Here is a 12,872-nt window from a genome sequence, read left to right as displayed (position 1 = left end):
GACTTACCAAGCTCGTCCATCGTAATGAGCTTGCATCAAACGAACAAGCTTTCCGCTGGCATGAACTTAGGGGCTTTCAGGTGATGCCATAAATATTAAAATCATCAATTGTGGAATTGACTCTTATTCGATTGAGCTCCTGTCTTGCTATCGATTCTGGGTTATCAACGAGATCAGCAACATCATGGCTGAACCCGATGCTCCGCCCGCAACCAAGGGTGGCGATGCGCTCGCAGACACTCCATCACTGAAGCGCCGGGGAAGCTCGTCACAACAGTCAGATACATCGCAGACAGCAGCCGAGTAAGTTGTCATCGCATACGCCATCGGATCTCCGATTTGGCTGTTCGAGGAAGCTAATGTTCAAATTCCCCGTCTAGATTCATACGCGAACAGATGCAATTGGAAGCTGATGCTCGCGAGGCCCTTCCATATGTACGTCTAAACACTTTCCACCGTCATAGGTACTCAAACAAGCCGCCCTGTTCTCTCAGACGGAAGCTGACCACAACATCACCTGCTCAGAGCATCAAAGACTGTACAAGATCGCTAGGATCACTGCGTCAGGCTGTCTTCTCCTGTCTTACCTGTAACCCCCCACCATCGGACCCCAAGGCTCCGTACGATGCCGCTGGAGTCTGTTATGCATGCTCCATACAATGCCACGGCGAGCATACACTTGTCGAAATCTTCACCAAGCGTAACTTTACCTGCGATTGCGGTACCACCCGATTTTCGAGCACAAGCCCATGCAGCCTGCGTGTAAACCCAGAGACGAACAGCAAAGGCGTCCACTCGGAGCCTGCATCCACAAGCAACAAGTACAACCACAACTTCCGCAACAGATTTTGTGGTTGCGAATGCGACTATGATCCGTTCGAGCAGAAAGGCACCATGTTTCAGTGCCTGGGCCTCGGCACACATGAGACGGGAGGCTGTGGCGAGGATTGGTGGCATCCTGGCTGCCTCGTGGGATTAGGCCCGGCATGGTTCGAAAACATGGAAGCAAAGAAATCAGCAGTGAAGGCAGACACCGGAGGTGCTTCTATAACCAACAAGCCACTCGAAACTATCAGCGAGGATGCCGAAGCATCCAACGGCGCAACCTCTGCCACTGCGGGCACTGCCAATGCGGATCCACCTGCCGCAGTGGAAGAAGCGGAGGACGATGATCCACCCATGCCTCCCGGCTTTCCAGAAGAGGATGCTTTTGAGTCGTTCTTGTGTTACAAGTGTGTCGATGCGTACCCATGGGCCAAGCGCTATGCTGGCTCTCAAGGCTTTCTTCCTCCCGTATTTAGCAAGCAGACCACCAACGGCGCCGCTCCAACATTGGAATCCAGCGCGGTTTCTACCTCAGGACTAGGCTCACAGAAACGGAAAGCAGAGGACGATTTCGAGGATACTGCGGAGGTTGAGTCTAAGCGGCACAAAACGGAGGAGCCTGTACCCGCAGTGACCTCGACTGAAAACCCTTCAGATGTTAAACCGCTCGACAAGCCCGTCTGCAAAATCAACAGTTTGGCAGCTGCGCCATCCGACCAGTTTTCTCTCTTCTTCAAAGAGGACTTTCGCGAGCATCTCTGCCGCTGCGAGGCATGCTTCCCGCTCCTGAAACCACATCCCCAACTGCTCGAAGAGGAAGAGACGTATGAACCGCCAGTGTCGGAGGATGGCAATGGCTCCGAGCACGGATCGACCCAGGGGAGCTTGCTAGAGATGGGTGAGAGCGCCCTTCGCAACGTGGACCGCGTGCGCGCCATCGAGGGCGTCATGGCGTACAATCACCTCAAGGACAAGTTGAAGATGTTCCTGCAACCGTTTGCGCAGAGCGGCGAGGCCGTATCGGCCGAGCACATCAAAGAGATATTTGCCAAGATGCGAGGTGATGACGAGGCGATCAAGGAGGCCGCCGAGGGAGCGAAGAAGTCTTCTGACAATAGGCGCGAGCAGAGTGGTTATTGATTCAACTCGGGCGTGTTCAAGAATGAAACCTGATCCGTATGGTTTTACAACGTATAGCGGATCACGTGGAGACGCCAGGTTTATTGTACTCTGCTGTCAGCCACCAATCTTCTTTTTGTTATTATAGCGCCAACCAGGGCGATGGAAAGTTAGGTTTACTGTTGAAGATTGCACCGGTGGCGGTCGTTGTTGAGGATGACCGCAGTAACAGTCTGAATATAATGGTCTATCTGAGAACGAACATGTATTGCATTGCTCAATTCATGAGCTGTTGTTTAGGAGCTGGCTTCCATCGCACCTGGTCGAATTACATACATGTCTGCAGATGTATCGTACAAATCGAGTGCGATCCTCTCTACGCGGTTGCGAACCCAGGCCCTCTCAACAACTCTTAGGTCATGGGAGATGCACGTAAGCGTCATGGAAATCATGCTGCTTGTTGACCTTCACCGGACCACACACAAGGCTGAAGATGAAGATACTTGCCACAGTGAACAGTAAGTAATAGTTGTTCCAGTTCGTGCCATTAAGCGAACATTTGCCGCCTTGGCTCGTTGATATAGTCTCGTTTTTCCACCAGGTTTCATACAACATGGTTATCGTCATAAACTAATGTTTGTGTCGGGGGCACGGTTAGTATCTCAAATGAGTGGCACAAAACCCAACAATTGAAGGGCAACGAGGCTTTTAACAGAGCGTTTTTTTTTTGAGCCTCTGCCGATCCAATGCCCTTCTCGAATATTTATTTTACAGGGATCAATCCAAGTTTCTCCGCCTTTCTAGAAAAAACACCGCCCAGTCTCGACCTTCAAATCATCTCCCTGGGATTCTGCGGCTGCCCCCAGTTGCCGCCGGCCGGTTGGACAGTCCTGTCCCTGGCTCCTCTGCTGGCCCAGGCACCCATGTCCGAGAGACCAATGCCGCGGGTCTCGGGTGCTTGGGCCGTCGCTACAGTGGCGGTGTGTCCCGTCGCGGGAGCCTGCTGCCTCCATGGCTCTGCCGTATACGGCGGCAGGGCCTCCTCGGTCGGTTGCTCCTCCTTGCGGCCCCACAGCCTCGGGCGGATCAGGGGCTTGTAGAGGAGCAGGAAGATGACCAGCGGCGCGATGGCAAGGACCAGACCGAGGAGAATGCTGTCGAATGAGTTAGTCGAAGTTCGTTTTTTTTCGATAGGTTTTTCATTGCTTTAACACAGGCGGGAATGGTTCAACTCACTAGTTGTATCTGTGGGAAAGTGCGAAAGGAAAGCCCCTGATGAAGAAAAGTTCACATGTTAGCTTAGGGTGAGAGGGAACAAGTGGAAATAGGGGGCGTTGAATCTCACAAGAATCCGTTTATCACTCCCATTATCATCACCGTCCTGCCAAGCCAGATGTGAAAGGGTGCCAATGGAGAACCTTTGCCTTCGTTCTGCTTGTACATTCTGTGGTGTAGATACCCGAGAACGAACTGAGCAAACATAAAGATAAAGATGAGAATTCCAATCACCTGATGAGGATTATTGAAGTTGCGCGACTGTTACAGAGATCCTGTCAGCTACTGCATTATCCGCTAGAAAAGTTATAAATAACCCCATGGGGTTGTGTGTAATTCTGGCACTGGTACTTACCCGGTTGTACTTGAAGCTAATGTGCACTCCAAGTCCGAAGCCCGTTATGATGCCAGCCAAGGCGATACTCTGATTGACGGCATGCCACCTAGGCCAGTTGCCAACCCGCAGCACGATCAGACCAAACGGAAGCAGGCCGACGAAGCAAAAGATCATGATGATGCCATGAAACAGCGCAGACCAGTCGCGCTTCCCACTCCTAGGCTCGCCGGTCAGGGCAGCGCCCTCGCTCTTCTTGGCCGTCTGGAAGTTGAGCGTCGGCGCCTGGCCGGGACCTTGCGCAGCCTTGAGGTTGACGGAGAAGGAGCCGTAGCTGCGGTGAAACTTGAGAGGAGCGGCCACGTCGTCGCTTTTGACCTCGTAGCTCGGCCCCGCGGCCCAGATGCACCGCTGCGCTGCCGAGTTGACGTCGATGGACCCGCCCGGCCAGCGGCGGCAGTTGAAGCACCGGGCCCGGAACATGAGTGTGCCGTTGTAGTAGCCCGTGCCCGGGAGGATCTCGAAACGAAGATCAGGGTAAGGGGCCGGCTCCGAGCGGCCGTGGGACGTCAGGCGGGGCGAGAACGTGACGTTCTTGTTGGAGGACGAGGCGTAAACCATCAGAACCAAGGCGTTACCCGCCATGCTGTCGGCGCCTAGGCCGACTGCAGTCCAGCCGAGGGCTGGTTGACCTGCCAAGGTGAAGTAGATGTCTTCAGAAGCTGGGTCGTCTGGGATGGTGATACCAAAAGCAAGCTCCTGGTCGGGTGAGACAAACACAGACTGCTTTTGTGATGGGTCTACTGGAGATGTTAATGTCGGGGCTGCAGCTGTGCTTGTGCCTGTAGATGTTGATGTGATAGATGAGCTGCTGGCCTGCGCAGCTGTCGTGGACATGAGTTGTAATGCTGAGGCAAGGGTGAACGAGTTGGATAGTCAGTTTTTTTTTTGTTTCTTTTTATCTTGTTTTTTTTTTTAAGTGAGACAGGTTCAAAAGCACTCGGAGATTATGGCTCTGGACTAATTACCTGTGAAGGCGGCCAGCGCCCATGATGCCAACCTGGAAGGCATTGTATCTAAACCCAAGGGGGTCGTCAAACTTGACTCGAGAGACGGAAAGACAAAGACATAGAAGTGGAACAAAATTGAACGAGTATCAACGAGAGTAAATATGGCCGGTTTATGGCAAATTACTAGTATGTTTTGTTGACCTTGGCACTCGCTTGATCTGCCAGTCGTTATAATGATAGTAGGATGCCTTGGTTGCTTTCTGCCGCCAGTTCAACTGGATTATGAGTGAATTAACGACAAACGACAACAAGCAGCTCACTTGTATGTTGAAGTTATTGAGAAAGTACCTAACACTGCGAATCTACTAGATCATCCCCCTTTAATAGATTGATGGACACCCACCAGAACGTAGCACTTACGCGGCTTACATGGAGAGAAATGTGAATATTCAAGCGTAGTCCATCGTGGTTCGCTGTCTAACCGCCGGCCTAGCTGGAGCCCCGTCCTCAATGTGTTATTACCAAAATAACCAGCGTCGTGATTGGCTATGCGCCCCACAAGTCACTCGACGATTGAACATCGCGAACCGCCCTTGTCTGCCTCGGCGGCAATATCTCCTGAGACATGTCCAACTATATCGGAATTGCAGTCTCTGGTTGGCCGCATCTGTGTATCTGCCTCTGTGAACTGCCGGCAGCATTGACATTGGGGGTTCTCGTTGTATTGCGACCGAAAAATCTGCAGGGTCTTCCAAGCCTTGAGAAGATTGGTCAAATCAAATCACCACCAACAACGAGCAATAACCAGAGTGCAAGCTGCCCTCAATGATACAGTTGGCAAACCGCTGCGAATCAATCTTCAGTGCTAATTGCAAGCTGCAGGACAAGGTGAAAAGCGATCTTATTGTGACATAAAATGCAGGTCGAAAAGAGCACAACGACCTGAATTGAATGCGTCCTTACCTTACTACCCAGTACCTACCCAGTTAGGTCCCTATGCACTTACCTACCCTGCACTTGCGCCTCCGTCAAACATCATCGTTACACGATAGGCACCTTGCTTGATGGTGCCTTCCTGTCCGAGAAGCCAGCCACCACCACCAACACCACCAAGCATCTATCTCATTGGCTTCCATTCATGCCTCCAATCCGGGACTCACACTTGCTTTTTTGCCCCGCCCGTTGCATGGGTGTCTTGTGAATTCACTAACCATTCCCAAGTGAGTGCTTGTTGCGGCATCTTTCCACCGACCACATCCACAACTTAAACGTTGCCCCTCGAAACCACGCATATCGCCAACAAACGCTATTCTTCACATCCTGTGCATCTCGACCTGCAAAACCACAATCAAGTCGGCCCGCGGTGATTCTAGCCCTCCCTAGCGCTGTACCTGTGACACGACAGCTGGGCCTCAAGAATGGCCAAGGTAGACGCGCTATACAGGGACAAGGTAGGTACCAAGGCCAACACACTATTCACCTCCTCACCAACCTAGGTATCTACCACCTACCCCACCCTTCACCCGACCTCAACTCATAACCCTGTCAGCCTGCTAGCTGCTGGTTCGGAGATTCTTCTCAACGACATTAGCAAACTTTGCATCCTCGATTCTTCAGCGCAGGAGTTCACATCCACATGTCTCCGAACAGGTATCCCATGGAAACCCCCAATCTCCGATACCTGCTGGACGCGCTAAAGCACCTTCGGATGGTTTCAATTCAACTCACCAACTGGGAAAAGACGAGCGAGCCGCATACTTTGTCAATGACGTTGGAATGGCCTGCTTTTGAGTTCTTCTAGAAATCTTCACTTGCTATCTCGTCCGTCCAACTTTCGGGCTGACAGCTCGCTTGATTAGACTAGCTAAAGTTCGTGTCCGGACCTACCACACTTGCCCTGACTGCGGGGCTTCCCGCGACGACATATCTTCGTCATGGACTCGATGGTTTTGTCTTGGTTCAGCTTTCGACTAGTCTATCAACCTACCCCTCTTGAGAGGTGTGTCGCGCTAGGAATTCCTGCCGCACCAGTGCGAGCTAGGATGACGGGGGACCGTTTGCCTGCGCACAGTCAATCGTGGCGCCGTCGACAGGGCAGACTGCGGACCAAAATCCGCACCATCTAGCTGCCAAGAGTACCGTACCTGTATACTTGCCTGCGTGAGTACGGAATACCTATCGCTTTTGCCTTGGGGGGTCACATGGTCGTGGCAATGACAGCAACATCCATCCCGCATCACGACGGTTCTCGATATCCTGCGACTGTTGATTGGCACTGTTGCTCCACTATGCGCAGTAGTACCTGACCTACTTAGGTACTGTAGGCTGCTAAGAGAATGTGTTAGGCAGGAAGGCAGGCACGCACACACGCACACAGGAATGAGGATTCGCAGGACCGCGGATCTTGGGCAGTGTCGGTGTGGAATTGCGCTGCATCGTTTGCTGATCTGGTGTGTCCAAGTGAGGGGCCGGTCGTTGCCAAACATGCTCGCCACAAATAATAGCGAAAATCCTTCGCTTTTATCTACCCGGGCATAATTGCCTGATGCGCTGATAAGTCCGAACCTAGTTCCTAGCTGTTCGCAGTTCTCTCCTGCATTTTGAACTCAAAGAGGCGCGTCTAGTGCAAACTTTGGGTGCTAGCTGGCAATGCGTGGCAAACGGTGAAGACCAGGCTGCAGGGGGACGTGGGAGCACAGCTGCGCAAAAAAAACCTAACAATCAACCGTTGTTGATCTACAAAGCGCGTGGCCGCTCGTTGTCTCATGCGTGCTGCGCAGTCCGGTCCAACATTTGCTCCGACTTTAAATGACCCGGACTTAGTGTCAACCGGTGAATCGAGTCCGTCCAGGTCTCGGTGTGCGGAAGCTAGCCAGCCGTTGGATAAACGGGGAGTGCAAAGTCACATGGCGCCACACTGGCGGCCACGCACACACCCGCACCGTGGGGGCTTTCGGCATGCTGATCGCCGGAGATTTCCACAAACCTCCTCAGAGGTGCCGAATCTTGTTTCTGGGGAACGGGATGCATGTCTATGGCACTCACCGCCTTAAATCTCTGCTTTTACTGCGGTACTTTTTGTCTTCTCCCTGACCCCAAGGTTGCCTGCCCACTTCAAGCCTTGGCATGCTAGCGAGCTGTTTGTTTAATCGGCACAAAATCGGAAAGAGAGATGATATACTGTACTCCAAATTACCATGGTTTTTCCAAAACACCATTACCCCTCTCATACCACTTATTACTGGGGTGAGTTGGCAGATTTGGGACGCGTTATGAGACGCATACCGAAAATCTAATATATTTCTTCGGAAATCATGGGAAAAACGCAGGGCTGCTCCAAACTCTAATTCATCCATCCAATCCCTGGAAATGGGGTGATGGGGCTTACCAAGTAACATAGTAACCGTGTCTCCGACTCTACACAGTACGCAGTACTTGGACAGGGACGGTACAAGTTCTGGGTTTGGGTGGCCACGCCACACTGGCAACGAAGTAGTGGTATAATGGGTTTGCGTCTTTGCGTCTTTGCGGCTCATTCACTTACCGCAAGAAGGGTGGCTGGGTGCCCGGTGGTGGGTTTGCGCATTACATCACATGAGCACTACTACACGTACCTCAGCACCCTTATTTTTCTTTGTGGGTTTGTCGATTTTTACAGCATAGCGTAGTAGCACTATTTCGCCGACAGGGTGGATGCATGCCCTACTACTTGCAACGTCGATGCTACCTACTTCGTAGTTAGTTGCTTTTGTTGCCGAGTACAGTACACATGCCAAACGGGCGGCCTTTTTCCTATTGAGGTACGCCCACGTACTGGTTACTTGTTCAGGGAACATGGTACTATCTCGGGTCCCGTACGTGGTACATGCTATCCAGAACCCCACTCATCTTCCCGTAACTGGCACACGCACTTAATACCACCGATATTAAATTATTGGCTGATGACCTGGTCTCAGAAGAAAAAGAAGAAGAATGACGGACGACAGCGTCCAACCAAGGGACCCTTTTGCTTGAAGCGGATATGGATGATCCTTGGAGGAGGCTTTTTGCTGGTTTGTGCGAACTGGTGACCTTCTAGAATTTTGGAAGAGCATATATGCTTCGTGCTAATTGGTTCCAGTTCTAGTCTAGAACTACAGTAGCAGAGACGATACGTTTGATGTAGGTACGGAAATGCCGCAAGTGTATACGGTAACAATTATGTGATTCGTACGGAGGTTGACCACCAATAACAAATCAAGACTGGCTTTTTTTTATCTCTCTTACGTGGTATCAGTCTTTCAGAGACTTATTCGGTGGTATTGTTTACAACTGATACACATATCTGTCAGGTAGTGGTGACTCTTTTGCAATAATCATGCCCAGTCGATCTACAAGGCTTTCAGTCTGGGACGTTCATCGCTGCGTTGCCCGGCACATCTCGTGATAATGGGTTGTTTTTGTGGGAACTATTACTATAGCCAAGGCCCCCCCCCCCCCCCCCCCACAAAAAAAGGGCGCTGTTCGCCGGCTGACCTGGGTTTTTCATTTTTTTCAAAACCACAAGCTCCACCAACCACTTCGGTATTGGAAACACAAATACATACTGTAGTAAATATGTGATCGGCGATCGCGCTCGTACTGTGATGTACCGTACAAGGCTGCAAGAAGATGGAGACCTCTTTTTTTTTTCTCCCGTCCTTCTAAAGTTGCTGTGTTAGCCCAAAGCCAAACCATCCAATTGGAACCGTACGTTATCTGATGAATACCATGTACAGTAGGTCCAACCGGCTTGAGGGGGGTGGATGTGCGTAATCAGCCACGGCCTGACTTCGGTTGGGATGAGGGGTAGATCTTTTTTTTTTCTTTCTTTTTTTCCCTTTTTTTTTCTACTTCGTAATCTTCAATCTTGGTTCGTGCTGAGTCGAATTACCCTCATCCGCCAAAGACTTGAGTTTCTCCTCGTTCAAAGGGTAATGGCCATATTGTTGGGTCTGCCTTCACTGCTATTTTAGTAGAAAGCTCTGGACTACACGACAAGTTTCTTCGCAGCATCTATTATATTCGAGTATCCTTTATCCGTTGTCGGTTTCTCAATGCGTAATACCATACCATTTTGATGCTGGATAGTCCCATGTTAAGCATCTTGCCAGGGCCATTCATTTTTATTTTGTATCCACTGCTTTTGTGTGGTACTATCACTGGTACCGTAGCATCTTGTCTCCCGATTCAACGTACTTATTGGACAAACCCAGTCTAAAGCAAGACACCGAATCTGGATTACTCCGTAGTCCGTACTACTAGGTAGACGAGAATCCATAACGCAGTGGCACCCTGCAAGGTTCCCTAACAAGACTCTCTTTTTTTCTCTCTGGGTGGGCAGGGGGGAGTGTGCTTCATGTTGCGGACCTTTGCGTCCTCGAATCAGAAGGCGTTCAGCAACAATGCAATGCCGGCGATTTTTTGCTATCTTGCTTTTCTTGCTGTCTTTGCTGCATTGCTACATTTCGGGTGGTAACAACGAGGGTCCCTGCGTTGCAGAATTTTTGCTTGGCTATCTGTCTCGCGTAAGCGAAGCAGACTTTCTTCTATATTATGTGCGCTACCTGTAAATTATCACAAGGTGGAAAAAATGACCTCATGAAACATGGGCTTTTGTTCACACGAAAATAAAGGGCACCGTAGTTGTTTTCTTTGTGGAGATTAAGACAAGATGACAAGACACGACTAAGATTGCTCTACTATACGTACCAAGAACATGGCAAAGGTAAAAAGAGAAAAAAAAGGTGGCTATAATTCGGCATAGCCAAATTGGGATTCCCGATGCCGGCCGGACACTAACTAAACTTTGGTACACAGTACATCCAACAAAGACACTCGGGCCACATACGACCTTGGGAAAAAGAAGGTACTAGCCGCACCGCGCCAAGCTTTTTCTGCGGTTTTGTTTGCTTCTTCCTGTGTAGTAAAAATCCCGAGGCCATCTCGGCTTGACGACATGCGCCATGTGAGAGTTTAATCGGTTCTCCAATTTCCAATACGCGCGTGTTAATCACACAGGGGGGTTAGAGAACAAGAAGAAACTGAGGTGCGAGGATCGAAAAGCAGGGATCATATCCCAAAACTACAGGTGTACGCGGGGGGGGCTGGAGAAAAATCACCCACTACCCCCGTACTATCGACAAGTCATCTGGCCATCAGAAGCGAAATAATCGGATCTCACATTGAGCCGTGAAAAGATCCAAGACGCAATCGAACAAAATCCGTCGGAGACGAACCCGCCAATAATCGAACGGAAAACGCGATGCTCCCTATGGGAACTGGAAATGGTAAGCAACACGTAAAAAACTTGGCTTTCTGTAAGGTGTGGTGGAGCCGACATGCCACGGCACCGAAGGTGTCAACAAGCGAGCGAGAGGGAGAAATTTGATCACGAAATAAAAGCCAAATAAAATAAGTATTATAACATAACAACAATCAAAAGGCTGAAAATAGGTTACCAACTAATTATAATTGGAACAAATCGCGCCAAAACGCCTAACAAGGCGCACCTTGAGCGATACGTATCTTGCCTTGTTTGCCGTGCTAGCCGAGGAATAACATCCAATCCCACAGCAAGGGTTTTTTTGGGGTTGTTGTTCTCTTGTAACAGGCAAATCATTCTGTCTTGTAAAATACTCCAACTAATACACGCTACTCTAATTCTAGCAAACCCTTCATATATGAAATCTGGCAATGTGATACAAAAACAATCACCTTGCAAAGTGATTATGAACGCTAACCGTTGTCCGACCGCTGCTGCATCGAATCGGCTTTTTGCCAAGTTTTTGGTTCCAGAGACGGCAAAAAACCAATGAACGCCCGTCTGGGCGCACGCAAGAGACAGAGGGAGGAGCGATGTCGCATGTCACATCCAAAAAGAAACGCTCTGGCGGATTTGGGGGGGACAAGGGAACAAACGAGCAAGAGGAGAGAAAAAAAAAAAAAAAAAAAAAAAAAAAAAAGGGAGGGGTGTCAGTGGAGCCGTTGTTTTTCCTCTTTCTTTTCTGCTGCGCGTTCGCAGGGGTCCTGACAGCTCAGGGGCCATCCCCGGACCGTTGTTCAAGGGTTGGAATTGAGGGCGTTGGGCCGGTGTGGGTCTTGTTCTTTTCCCCTTTGAGGCAATTGTAGGAGATGGAGATGGAGGGGTATGGTATGTTGTGCCTCTGGATTTCTTTGCCCAGCAAAAGAAAGCCAGGGGCAGATGATACTTTGTAAATTAGCTGGTTTTCGGGGCCCTGCTCGGTGTGCAAATCTGGTATCAATAGTATCTGGCGGCTGTCACTGGTATGATATACTACTGCATGTCATGGTGTTTCGTCTTTCTTACATACCTAGCTATGTGATGGCTGCTCGACCGGACTTTACGTCACTCTTAGTGCTGTAAGAAGTGTAATGTCTCATGGGGTGCTTTATTTGCTACTCTGTATTTTCTCTATTTTCTGCTCTTTTTCTTTTTTTCTCTAGCACGAACGGACGCATGGTGTGACAGGACCCTCGTTGCATAAGGTACCAAAGGCCCACCAGACAGCCACAGACTGCACATTTTTCTCGGACTTCACCGCCTGTAGAGTGCTTGTTCTGGTTTTTGTTTTTATCAAAAAACTCTTACTGAGCCCGTGAGCTCTTTCACACCCCATTTTGTTGTAGCAGGTAATATTACCTCTCTTCCCCTGGCTCACAAAAGATGTCAGCAGTCGCCCGGGATCGCCAATAGCCGCGACACAGCCCTTTCTGTACCTGCTTTTTACCATGTTTCCTCGATCTCTCCTTGCTCCAAATCGCGTAGGTAGGTCAAGGTAGGTACACCGACAGCCTCTTTTGTTTTGCCTATTTTCTTTTTTTCAGCACCCACTTAGCATTACCCCATAGCGTATAGTCGCACAAGAAAGAAAAAGCGAACCAGACACTTGGAACGACAAGCCAGCTCTTTCCTGGTCTAGTTTCATTAGGTATGGAGTGAGGTAGGTACCCAGAAATGCGGGAGAAGCGCGTCCCTTCCCCCCACGGGCGCTATCGCAAACCAAGTCGGCCCATACAATAATATGCTAGGAAAAAAGCGAGAGCCGTAATTTGCTGCGTTGCAACCCGGAGTGGGCGGGTAGAATGAAATTATCGTGTTTACGGGCTCGATGCGCGACGGGTAAAGAATTTCCCCTTGCCAAACATACTTACAGTAGCTTTTTGACACGCATTGTCCACTGCGTGCATATTATTTCTCTCACATATTACAGAAAGCATAAGTTTCTATGCTAATTGGTCTGCTTTTTATCCCTTCCCCGCAATTCATT

The 12,872-nt window shown here is 50.0% G+C and overlaps 6 protein-coding genes across 6 annotated transcripts; 1 reads left to right on the top strand and 5 right to left on the bottom strand.

Annotated features, from left to right (window-relative positions):
* The first annotated feature begins 37 nt into the window (after window positions 1-37).
* MGG_08121 (uncharacterized protein) lies at window positions 38-2,288 on the top strand. Its single transcript, XM_003715033.1, has 3 exons — window positions 38-303; window positions 381-435; window positions 526-2,288. Exons 1-3 carry the CDS (start codon window positions 185-187, stop codon window positions 1,963-1,965), a joined length of 1,614 nt encoding a protein of 537 aa, XP_003715081.1. The 5' UTR covers window positions 38-184; the 3' UTR covers window positions 1,966-2,288.
* A 361-nt stretch (window positions 2,289-2,649) lies between these two features.
* MGG_08120 (uncharacterized protein) lies at window positions 2,650-5,007 on the bottom strand. The gene is made up of 5 exons (XM_003715032.1): window positions 4,582-5,007; window positions 3,575-4,461; window positions 3,290-3,480; window positions 3,181-3,216; window positions 2,650-3,098 (listed from the first exon to the last, which is right to left on the bottom strand). Exons 1-5 carry the CDS (start codon window positions 4,622-4,624, stop codon window positions 2,774-2,776), a joined length of 1,482 nt encoding a protein of 493 aa, XP_003715080.1. The 5' UTR covers window positions 4,625-5,007; the 3' UTR covers window positions 2,650-2,773.
* A 332-nt stretch (window positions 5,008-5,339) lies between these two features.
* Window positions 5,340-6,532, bottom strand: MGG_15822 (uncharacterized protein; the record flags this gene model as incomplete). Its single annotated transcript, XM_003715031.1, has 3 exons — window positions 6,292-6,532; window positions 5,574-6,137; window positions 5,340-5,439 (listed from the first exon to the last, which is right to left on the bottom strand). The coding sequence occupies exons 2-3, from the start codon at window positions 5,678-5,680 to the stop codon at window positions 5,340-5,342; spliced, it is 207 nt and encodes a 68-aa protein (XP_003715079.1). The 5' UTR covers window positions 5,681-6,137; window positions 6,292-6,532.
* Window positions 6,533-7,431: 899 nt separating this feature from the next.
* Window positions 7,432-8,420, bottom strand: MGG_08119 (uncharacterized protein; the record flags this gene model as incomplete). Its single annotated transcript, XM_003715030.1, has 4 exons — window positions 8,378-8,420; window positions 8,178-8,290; window positions 7,952-8,044; window positions 7,432-7,575 (listed from the first exon to the last, which is right to left on the bottom strand). The coding sequence occupies exons 1-4, from the start codon at window positions 8,397-8,399 to the stop codon at window positions 7,432-7,434; spliced, it is 372 nt and encodes a 123-aa protein (XP_003715078.1). The 5' UTR covers window positions 8,400-8,420.
* Window positions 8,421-9,419: 999 nt separating this feature from the next.
* On the bottom strand, window positions 9,420-9,705 carry MGG_15821 (uncharacterized protein; the record flags this gene model as incomplete). Its single annotated transcript, XM_003715029.1, has 2 exons — window positions 9,420-9,536; window positions 9,655-9,705. The coding sequence occupies 2 exons, from the start codon at window positions 9,703-9,705 to the stop codon at window positions 9,432-9,434; spliced, it is 156 nt and encodes a 51-aa protein (XP_003715077.1). The 3' UTR covers window positions 9,420-9,431.
* A 2,339-nt stretch (window positions 9,706-12,044) lies between these two features.
* On the bottom strand, window positions 12,045-12,776 carry MGG_15820 (uncharacterized protein; the record flags this gene model as incomplete). Its single annotated transcript, XM_003715028.1, has 3 exons — window positions 12,045-12,162; window positions 12,437-12,520; window positions 12,757-12,776. The coding sequence occupies 3 exons, from the start codon at window positions 12,774-12,776 to the stop codon at window positions 12,045-12,047; spliced, it is 222 nt and encodes a 73-aa protein (XP_003715076.1).
* Between the last annotated feature and the right edge of the window lie 96 nt (window positions 12,777-12,872).

The sequence above is a fragment of the Pyricularia oryzae genome, chromosome 2 (genome assembly GCF_000002495.2).
Source record: "Pyricularia oryzae 70-15 chromosome 2, whole genome shotgun sequence".
NCBI classification, from domain to species: Eukaryota; Fungi; Ascomycota; class Sordariomycetes; order Magnaporthales; family Pyriculariaceae; genus Pyricularia; species Pyricularia oryzae.
This window is presented reverse-complemented; position numbering and strand designations above follow the sequence as displayed.